The 11,305-nt window shown below is 42.7% G+C and overlaps 1 protein-coding gene across 1 annotated transcript in view; it reads left to right on the forward strand.

The window, feature by feature from the left end:
* Positions 1-11,305, forward strand: part of YEATS2 (YEATS domain containing 2) — a 95,962-nt gene that overhangs the window by 40,142 nt on the left and 44,515 nt on the right. Inside the window, exons 11-14 of the mRNA XM_011945805.1 lie at positions 866-1,027; positions 3,220-3,323; positions 5,945-6,052; positions 6,843-7,025. Of these exons, the coding sequence (XP_011801195.1) occupies positions 866-1,027; positions 3,220-3,323; positions 5,945-6,052; positions 6,843-7,025 (557 nt within the window). The remainder of the gene's footprint in view (positions 1-865; positions 1,028-3,219; positions 3,324-5,944; positions 6,053-6,842; positions 7,026-11,305) is intronic.

The raw sequence follows: 11,305 nt of genomic DNA on the forward strand, positions 1-11,305 counted from the left end.
GTCAGGATGGTCTCGATCTCCTGACCTCGTGATCCGCCCGTCTTGGCCTCCCAAAGTGCTGGGATTACAGGCTTGAGCCACCGCACCCGGCCCCTCTTCTCTTTCTTTCCTTTCTTTCTTGTTGCCCAGGCTGGAGGGCAATGGTGCGATTTCGCCTCACTGTAACCTCCGCCACCCGGGTTCAAGGGATTCTCCTGCCTCAACCTCCCGAGTAGCTGGGATTACTGGCATGCGCTACCACACACAGCTAATTTTGTATTTTTAGTAGAGAACAGTGTTTCTCCATGTTGGTCAAGCTGCTCTTGGACTCACAACCTCAGGTGATCCACCCACCTCAGCCCCCCAAAGTGCTGGGATTACTGGCATGAGCCACCGCGCCTGGCACTTACTAATTTTCTCCCTAATTGTAGTGTCTTTGAGTATAACCAGTACTATAACAGCCTGCCTGTGGTGTTAAAAGATTTATCATATCAAGATTCAGCAGTTAAAAAAAAGGTTCGGCAGTTTTGCACTGCTGTGTAAAGCACTGCTTTCTCAACTGTAACGTGCATACCAGGAGATCTTGTTGAAGTGCAGATTTATGTTCAGTCGGTCAAGGATGGGACCATAAAATCTGTTTCTTACAGTTTCCTCAGTGATGCTGATGCTGTTGGTCCAAGGATAAGGATGCAGAGCATGAAGCATACACATCCTCTGCCTCCCCTATACTCCTGTTGCTGCTCAGTACCGGGAGCATGCAGTTCCATTTTATTTTCCCAATGTGTTACCTTTGTTCTGGTGGCACTGACCTTCTTCCTTGTCCTCGACATCTTACATGGGTTGAATATGTGTATTTTGTTTCTGTTCTCCCTTTTTAATTAATAAGGTTCCCCAATATCAACTCCGAGCCCATCACCATTGCCTCGAACCCCGACTTCCACTCCAGTTCACGTGAAGCAAGGCACTGCCGGCTCTGTTATTAATAATCCTTATGTTATCATGGACAAGCAGTCGGGACAGATGATTGGAGCCAGCACTCCCAGTACAGGTGTGTATGCGATCAATATTTGTACAATCCAAAGGGTTTGATCTTTTATTAAAAACGTAATCCTGCCGTTACTTGGTAGCCATGTAATTGGAGAATGAAATCTCCTGTAAACGAGAAGAGAGAATACATAAAAGGAAAGCCAATACTGTTCCTCTGAGGGGAGATTTACTCTGTAAAAGTTGCATTTTTTAGAATTTACTTGAGTTTTCTTTTAATTTCTAAAAATTCAAAATAAGCCGTAATTAGTGTTCTTAAAAGAACAGTTGATTTTGTTTTCATTTGGAAGACTTACTCTTTGGGGGACTGTAAGCAATGTGGTTACTACCGCTTCCAAAGAAGCTTTTGCTAACCTTGTGGGCCACATACATTTCTCCCCAGTCAAATAAAAAAGTGATATTATTTTCTTCAGAGAAGACCCATTCTGGTTGCGGGAGGAGAAATTGAAACCTTCAGTTTTAAAGAGAACTCTAATAGGAAGAAGTCATCCTTGGATTCACCGTATTCCTCACTATAATCCCATGCAACTGTATCATGCTTTTTAGGTTTTTTTGAAATGCTTTCCCTAACATTATTTTATTTATTCCCTTCAGGTAGCCTGTATTTATTATTTATTAATTAATTAATTTATTTATTGAGACGGACTATTGATCTTTCACCCAGGCTGGAGTGCAGTGGTGTGATCTCGGCTCACTGCAGCCTCCATCTCCCGGGTTCAAGCAATTCTCCTGCCTCAGCCTCCCATGTAGCTGGAATTACAGGCGTGTGCCACAACGCCCAGCTAATTTTTGTATTTTTAGTAGAGACAGGGTTTCACCATGTTGGCCAGGCTGGTGTCAAACTCCAGTCCACCCACCTCAGCCTCCCAGAGTGCTGGATTTACAGGCGTGAGCCACCGCGCCCGGCCCTGTTCAACCTGTATTTAAACACAAGCTCCTAACTACAAACTTCCCTGTAGCTTTCACTTCTAATTAAGAGAAGCAGAAGACAAATGAAATAAAAGGGACAATTATAAGATAATGAGACTGATTTTTTTGTTGTTGTTTGTTTAACCTATTGGATTTAACACATGAATGTATGTTGGGCTTTTCCAAGCAGTTTTTATTTTTGGAAAGGCTAAACTTTAATAATGATTATAACTGTGGAATGCCCTTAAAAATTACTGTGTTCAAGGCTTACCCAGTATCTTTTGAACATACTTAGGGATGCCAAATAGGTGTTATTTCATGACATTTGGTTTTAGGAATCAGCCAGAAGTCTTTGGAGGCAAGTTTGGTAAGTGGAGTAAATGATTAAATACTATTTGGGGTCTTGACTTGTTGACTATAGATAATATGACTACATTTTTTTCGGACCCTAAAGGCAGTTGTACAAATGGAATATAAAATGTTTAATGTTGGCCAGGCGCGGTGGCTCATGCCCATAACCCCAGCACTTTGGGAGGCCAAGGTGGGCGGATCACCTGAGGTCAGGAGTTCGAGACCAGCCTGGCCAACATAGCAAAACCCGTCTCTACTAAAAATACAAAAATTAGCCAGATGTGGTGGCGTGCACCTGTCATCCCAGCTACTGGGGAGGCTGCGGTGGGAGAATCACTTGAACCCGGTAGGTGGAGGTTGCAGTGAGCCAAGATCAGGCCATTGCACTCCAACCCAGGTGACAGAGTGAGACTCCGTCGCATGAAAAAAAATAATAATAATAATAATGTTGGCAGCATTTTGGAATAGGCATAACTTTCTGGTGAAACTACTTTGAAGGAGCTAGCAGAATGCATGTATTCTGGCACATTTGTTAAACAGTATCATTATGTTATAGTATCTTTCATTGTATAAGGAGTAGAGCATAGAAATAGAATACTTTATAGTGTCTTTTATTGTATAAGGAGTAGAATATACAAGAATATGCTACTCTTTATTGTACAAGTAGTCTAAAACAAGTGACTTTACTACTTATTCTTCTGCATGTCCTTACCAGCTTCTTACCTTCTTCAGGTTGAGCATGAGGTCAGCTTCATGGGGATGGGTCCTTAAGGGTTTTTTTCCATACTAGTTTCAGCCTTAACAATGACTTTTCAACCCTTAAAAATGAAAAATAAATAGTGGGAAGGAAGGGAGGATGGTGGAAATGCTTTAAAATTACATTTTGTAAATTTTACTTTGTTTATATTTTACTTTTAATTGTGCCTTGCTTCTCAGGAAGTCCTACAAACAAGATCTCCACGGCTTGTCAGGTCTCCCAAGGAACAGGTTCCCCTGTTCCTAAAATTCATGGAAGTAGTTTTGTAACATCTACTGTCAAGGTAACGTTCTTACTGCATTATTACACTTTGCCAGCTTCTTTTTCTTTTCATTTTAAAAAAATAATTTTTCAAATGGAGGTGGGGGATCCCTGTATTAACCAAGCTGTATTGAACTCCTGGCCTCAAGAGATCTCCCACCTCACCTACCAAGGTACTGCAGTTGCAGGAATGAGCTGCACCCAGCCACTTTGCCGGTTTCTGAACATAGTATGTTCAGCCTCAGCAAGAATGTGTCAGTTGATGATGCAAATTTCATAAAATGGAATCTTCAAGCTGTTAGGTGTCTAGACTTTACTACCTCCAGACTTTACTAACTTACTTGGATCTACTGCAGACTTTACTACCTCACTCGGATCTTTTCATAGTGTCAAAAATGCTTCACAGCACCTGTGTCAAATAGTCACCCAGTATCAATTTGAAAACTTACTGTGATAAGATTATTCATTTTCTTATTTATTTGAATAGTTTGTTAAAAATATTTCCTTATAAAAATATTCATCTGACCTCTTCCCTTTTGGACACCTTTTTGTCTTGCAACAGAGCTGCTGTCCTCTCCCCTTTCTTTTGCTTCTTAAACTTTCCACTCCTTAATCCATAAAAAAAAAAAATGTAAAAATATAAAAACACTCATCTGACAGCACATTCCTATCTTTTCTGTATTTGCACCACCAAGAAGTAAATATACAAATGGCTCCCAACTTACAGTGGTCCAGCTTACAATGTTTTGACTTTACCTTAGTGCAAAAGCAATATGCGTTTAGTGAGCCCTCAGCTTCCGCTGGGGTTATATACAGATAAACCCACCATACGGTGAAAATGTGGGAAGTCAGAAGTGCACTTTTGGCCTGTGATGTTTTCCTCTTATGATGGGTTTATCCAGACACAACCCCATCCTAAGTTGGGGCACGTCAGTGTTTCCTTTTCCATGTGTTAACCTTTTACCTCCACAGAGTCTCTCCCCTGCTCCCCTTTTTCTGGGTAAGCAATCCTTTAAAATTTACAACTCCAAATATGATCTGACCTGTTCCAGTCAAATGACTGGTGCCTAACACAGCATTTCTTTGATTTAGACGCTAATGATGATACTGAATGATTTTCTGCTCCAAGGCGAGGCTGTTCTCTAACTTCTGTGCAGTGTGTTGGCACTGTTATATGAATGTCTGAATTATAGTAATCTTGAAAGTCTTAACCCTGCTGGTTTAATTTTTATTGTTTCTTAGTGATCATTTTACTCTACAGCCTTCAAGAAGTGTTCTTTGTTTCTGAATTTTCACAGATTGCCTCTGAGATTTGCATTTTATATTTGAGAATTAAAGAGAAACTACGGAAGTTTTGAATGTTGACTTTTGTTGTCTTTGCCTGTGCCAAATTATTCAAGTTTTTTTGTTTTGTTTTTTAAGTTTTTATTGAAAAATTTTCCTTTGCATTCTAGGTGTTCATTGAGTAAATTTTTTTTTTTTTTTTTTGAGATGGAGTCTGGCTCTGTCGCCCAGGCTGGAGTGCGGTGGTGTGATCTCGGCTCACCACAACCTCCGCCTCCCGGGTTCAAGCGATTCTCCTACGTCAGCCTTCCGAGTAGCTGGGACTACAGGCATGTGCCACCACACCCAGCTAATTTTTGTATTTTTAGTAGAGACTGAGTTTCTCCATGTTGGTCAGGCTAGTTTCGAATTCCTTACCTCAGGTGATCTGCCTGCCTTGGCCTCCCAAAGTGCTGGGAGAGGAATGAGCCATTGCACCAGCCAGTTTTGAGTAAATTTTTTTTTTTTTTATATGGCCTCCCAAAGTGCTGGGATTACAGGCGTGAGCCATCGCGCCCGGCCTCATTGAGTAAATTTTACAAATTAATTGTGAGTACTATTAAAAGAGAGTATTTACTGAAACATTGCAGCTGCCCACATCTTTATTTATTTAGTACCTAGGCTCCAGGGATATAAAATAAACTAAATACAGTCCCTGTCCTTTAATGGTTTACCTACTATCAGGGAAGACCAATAAAGTCAACCAAATATTAGGGGTAGTAAGTTAGAAGTCTTTCCAGCGTACAGCAGGACACAGATAAGCAGCTTGTTTCCAAGTTACAGCTTTTCTTTGCATTTGGTTTCTAAAGCAATGTTAAAATGCAGGTGTAGAGGTTTGGAAGACCCCAGGGAGTTTTAGGTTTTTATGTCTTTTTGTCTTTTGTTTCTTTTCTTTTCTTTTTTTTTTTTTTTTTTTTTGAGGTGGAGTTTTGCTCTTGTCGCCCAGGCTAGAGTACAGTGGCATGATCTCAGCTCACCACAACCTCCGCCTCCCGGGTTCAAGCGATTCTCCTACGTCAGCCTTCCGAGTAGCTGGGACTACAGGCATGTGCCACCACACCCAGCTAATTTTTGTATTTTTAGTAGAGACGGAGTTTCTCCATGTTGGTCAGGCTAGTTTCGAATTCCCAACCTCAGGTGATCCACCTACCTCATCCTCCCAAAGTTCTGGGATTATAGGCGTGAGCCACCGCACCCAGCCAGTCTTTTGTTTCTTTATATTGCTAGAGAATGTCACAGGTTTGTATTAAATACAAGTGACTAACGATCTGAAATCACCCATTTATCCTGATGGTAAAATATGTATTTTTACACACGCAGCAGGAGGATTCTTTGTTTGCGTCTATGCCACCTCTTTGCCCAATTGGGAGTCACCCTAAGGTTCAAAGCCCCAAACCTATAACAGGAGGACTTGGAGCTTTCACAAAAGTAAGTATGTATTAGGATATTATCCCAGAAGTCATAGTACTTTTTGTGGCATGTTGGAGTTGATTGACACCACCCCTACAACGTGTTACTTTTTTTTTTGAGACGGAGTCTCACTTTGTCACCCAGGCTCGAGTGCAGTGACACCGCGTCAGCTCACTGCAACCTCCGCCTCCTGGGTTCAAGCGATTCTCCTGCCTCAGCCTCCTGAGCAGCTGGGATTGCAGGGACGCGCCACCACGCCTTGCTAATTTTGTATTTTTAGTGGAGACGGGATTTCACCATGTTGGTCAGGCTGGTCTCGAACTCCCGAGCTTGTGATCCTCCCACCTCGGACTCCCAAAGTGCTAGGATTACAGGCGTGAGCCAACTCGCCTGGCCTATCAACATGTTACTTTTTAGTAGGTCTCAGCTTCTCATTCTGAGATGTGCTTCTAGGTATTTAATGATGTCCTCAGGGCAGCCGTTGGAGTCCAGCAAGATGGGAATTCATGGAGCACAGTGTGTGTGTGTTTCTCTCTGCTGTCATTTGCCACAGTCTCTAAAACAAGTAACTGTGTTATTACAGGAGCACAGAATCAAGTTCAGATCCTACTATTGGTCCCTTTAATAGCTGGTATGGAATGTGTTTAAGTAGTATGTATATTTACCCTTCTGGTGGAGTCATTCTTTACAGATCAAGTTTCATCAATTCATTAATCCCTGCAAACAGAAGAGATTCAGATATTAGCAGCTTTATAAAATGGGATGTTTATGGATGTGTATTCAGTGTCATTATCATGTTTGTTGCAAGGTAATCATCAAACAGGAACCTGGTGAAGCACCTCACGTGCCCGCAACAGGAGCTGCCAGCCAGTCACCACTCCCGCAGTATGTGACTGTGAAAGGGGGTCACATGATAGCTGTGTCCCCTCAGAAACAGGTCATAACTACTGGAGAAGGGATTGCCCAGTCAACAAAGGTTCAGCCCTCCAAGGTTTGTGTTGGGTAGAGGTGGGAAAGTTCACATGTAAATGATGATGTTTGCCTAAATAATCGACAGGTGCTGAAAAGATTCAGGGTGTCAGGGTTGCTGATCCCGTAAGAACCTGTGGGTGAAAGCCCAGCAGGAAAAACAAGTCCATTGGTGTGAAACTCTTCTACTCCTGTAGTAATCATTGGCAGGAGCTGGGTTATGTATTACAAAGGATCCAGGAATGGTCCAAGAGGCAGGGGAACACTGCTGTCTCTGGCAGTGAAGGCAACTGACTCATGGCCACAACTTTCTACTTGATTCATCTCTAAAAGGGATCCGCTGTTGACTTGTTTATTTCTGATAGGAGAATGCTGTAGTTTATACCTCTGATGTTTGGGCTGTTATCTATTTAATGATTCTTAGCTTTTTGTAGAGTTCATTTTTTTTTTATAATTTGGAGGTACGGGAGAATTAATGTATTGAGAGAATTTTAAAATAGCACATAGAGGCCGGGCATGGTCACTCATGTCTATAATCCCAGCACTTTGGGAGGACGAGGCAGGCAGATTGCCTGAGGTTGGGAGTTCGAGACCAGCCTGACCAACATGGAGAAACCCCATCTCTACTAAAAATACAAAATTAGCTGGGTGTGGTGGCCTGTGCCTGTAATCCCAGCTGCTGAGGAGGCTGAAGCAGGAGAATCACTTGAACTTGGGAGACAGAGGTTGTGGTGGGCCGAGATCACACCACCGCACTCCAACCTGGGTGACAACGAGACTCCGTCTCAAAAAAATAAAAAATAAAAAAATGAAATAGCACATAGAGCCATGTTTTCCTGAATCAGTTGGAAATGTAGCCATGCATCAGCTAATCATCATTCTGAGGTACATTCTGAGACATGTGTCATTAGGTGATTTTGTCATGTGAACATCACAGTGTACTTAAATGTAGATAGAATAGCTAACTATACACCTAGGCTGTATGGTGTAGCCTATTGCTCATAGGCTGTAAACCTGTTCGGCATGTTACTATTGAATACTGTAGGAAGTTGTAATAGGACAATAAGTATCTGTGGATCTCAACATATCTAACAAAGAAAAGGTACTGTAAAAATACACTGTTACAATCTTATGGGACCACTGTTATATAGGCAGTCTGTCATTGACTAAAACATCATCAGTGTGGTAGATGACTATGGAATCAATATTGAGTGCTTTTGTATGCTTTGCTTGTATTTATACATTATCTGTAATCCACACACAACCCTGGAGGGTGGGGATTTTCACCCCTGTTTTACGAATGAGGAAACTGTGGCTCAGAGGTTAAACAGCTTCCTTGGAGCATTACAGCTAATAAATGACAAAGTGTTTAAACTCAGGCCTGCTAACTCCAACTTCCCCATTCCAGAACTAATGAAAAGTGGTTGTCTCTAACCTCGGTATGCTTTTAGAATATCGGGGTTAAATTATCTCAACCTTTGGCGGGTATACGCTAAAGCTATTAAGATATGGGCTGGGTGCGGTGGCTCACACGTGTGAGCCACCCAGCACTTTGGGAGTCTGAGATGCGCGGATCACTTGAGGTCAGGAGTTTGAGACCAGCCTGTCCAATGTGGTGAAACCCCGTCTCTACTAAAAATACAAAAGCCGAATGTAGTGGGTGGCGTGCACCTGTAATCCCAGCTACTTGGGAGGCTGAGGTGGGAGAATCACTTGAACCCAGGAGGAGGAAGTTGCAGTGAGCCAAGATTGTGCCACTGCTTTTCAGCCTGGGTGACAGAGGAAGACTGTCTCAAAATCAAAAAACAATGGTCGGACGTGGTGGCTCATGCCTGTAATTCCAGCACTTTGAGAGGCCGAGGCATGCGGATCACCTGAGGTCAGACGTTGAAGACCAGCCAGGTCAACATGGTGAAACTCTGTCTCTACTAAAAATACAAGAATTAGCTGGGCATGGTGGCGGGCTCCTGTAATCCCAACTACTCAGGAGGCTGAGGCAGGAGAATTGCTTGAACGCGGGAGGTGGAAATTGCAGTGAGCTGAGATCGCAGCATTGCACTCCAGCCTGCGCAACAAGAGTGAAACTCTGTCTCCAAAAAAAAAGAAAAGAATATTATGTAGATGTTTTTCAGCTTGAAACCCAGCCTACCTATCTAAGGCAAATGAATTGTTTTGAGAAGAATCCCCCAAAATAGACAAAGATTTTAGATATTAGGTAGAGATTAGGATCAAGTTAAAAATTCATAGTGAGGGCTGGTCGCAGTGGCTCACGCCTATAATTCAGCACTTTGGGAGGTCGAGGCGGGTGGATCGCCTGAGGTCAGGAGTTCAAGACCAGTCTGGCCAACATAGTGAACCCCGTCTCTACTAAAAATACAAAAAATTAGCTGGACGTGGTGGTGGACGACTATAATCCCAGCTACTCAGGAGGCTGAGGCAGGAGAATCGCTTGAACCCAGCAGGCAGAGGTTGCAGTGAGACGAGATCTTGCCATTGCACTCCAGTTTGGGCAACAAGAGCAAAACTCCATCTCAAAAAGAAAAAAAAAAATTCATAGTGTTATCAGTGGTTCTAAAATCTGTAAGTTTATTAACTACTTTCTCAGACTTACCTGGTTATAAGAATCATCTGCTGATAGCTACCTAGGCCACCATCTCAAACTTAATGAATCATAATCTTCTTGAGATCCCTGGAATCTAGGTTTTTAATAAGTGTCCCTGCTGATTCATCTGCTTAGGCAGCAGATTTAGGAATCATGATGCTACAGCATCACATTTGATTTTGAGGCATTCTTAGCCAGAATGACTAAGACAGGCATCCCCAGCTGCTTCCTAGTGCTCCCACTGTGGTTCTGGTTTCAGGGGTAAGAAATCTGCCCAAATCCCTTAGTAAATCAGTTATTGTCATCTGAACTTCCTATTCAGCTTGTCTTATATGTATCTCAAAATCTGTTTTGCTTCACATAGGGATAGATGGTTTTACCGATTTCTGCTTTGAATCTACTTAGCATTGCTGTTTATGTTAGAAGCTCTTGGATAAGTTAGTTTCCATTTTTTGCACTTTGGTCACATGGCCACCTACTTAATGGTAAATGTAAGGTTGGAGGAAATAGTTGGGTCTGTGCCAGAATGGCCTAAATATAGTTTAAGGGCATCTGAAAAGAAAAACCATAGCAAAGTGTGAAAGAACTGCAGAGAAGCAGTAGGGCATGAGATGATACCACTGTTTATCCAGGAAATGGAATCCCTGATTAGCAGTTGAGATAAGGAGCTGTCTGCAAGTACAGACTGTTCCTGGTTATTGCTGAAGTGCCTTCCTAGAAACTATGCCAGAGAACAGGCTGGGTGTGTGATTCATGCCTGTAATTCCAGCACTTCGGGAGGCCGAGGTGGGCAGATCACCTGAGGTCAGGAGTTCGAGACCAGCCTGGCCAACATAGTGAGCCCTTGTCTCTACTAAAAATATAGAAATTAGCTGGGCGTGGTGGCGTGTCCTTGTAATCCCAGCTACTTAGGAGGCTGAGGCGGGAGAATTGTTTGAACCTGGGAGATCAAGGTTGCAGTGAACCAAGATCACGCCACTGTACTCCAGCCTGGGAGACAGCAAGAATCCGTCTTTAAAAATATATATATATATATATATACCAGGAAACAGGAGGGTGGCAAAAAATGGCACTGTTTTACCCTCCATGCTACTTTGGGACAACAGAAACACAGCTGATCTTTTTCCTGAAAGTGGGAAGAGGTGCTACCTTTGCCATGAAAAGGGACAACTGAGGAATAAGTAGTTCCATATTGGAAGGAAGCAATGTGTTAAAGTAAAAGCAGCATGAGCTTTGCAGTTAGAGCTTGTTGCAAGTCTCAGATCTCAGCCACTCATTACTAGTATAACCTGTGCAGGTTCTGAGCCCTGGTCTTTCAGGGTTGTAGAATTAGAGATTGTATATGAAGGACCTACCTAGCACAGCGCAGGTGCTCAGTAAATAGTAACTAATGTGAGTATCGGGGTATCCATGCTTAAGTACTACGGTAAAGGTTATCAGTGAGCACTTAACTTGTAAACAGCCATATTTTTTAATATCTGGAGGGAAAATCTCAGATACAGACTCTTCCCCTTCAGTTTGCTGAAGTAAATTCTGACTTGCCCAAGGTGTGTGTAGGAAACAGGGAGGGCAGAGATAAAAACATTTAATCAGGCCGGGCGCGGTGGCTCACACCTGTAATCCCAGCACTCTGGGAGGCCGAGGCGGGTGTATCATGAGGTCAGGAGATCGAGACCATCCTGGCTAACACGGTGAAACCC

The sequence above is a fragment of the Colobus angolensis genome, unplaced genomic scaffold, assembly GCF_000951035.1.
Source record: "Colobus angolensis palliatus isolate OR3802 unplaced genomic scaffold, Cang.pa_1.0 Scaffold245, whole genome shotgun sequence".
Lineage (NCBI taxonomy): Eukaryota > Metazoa > Chordata > Mammalia > Primates > Cercopithecidae > Colobus > Colobus angolensis.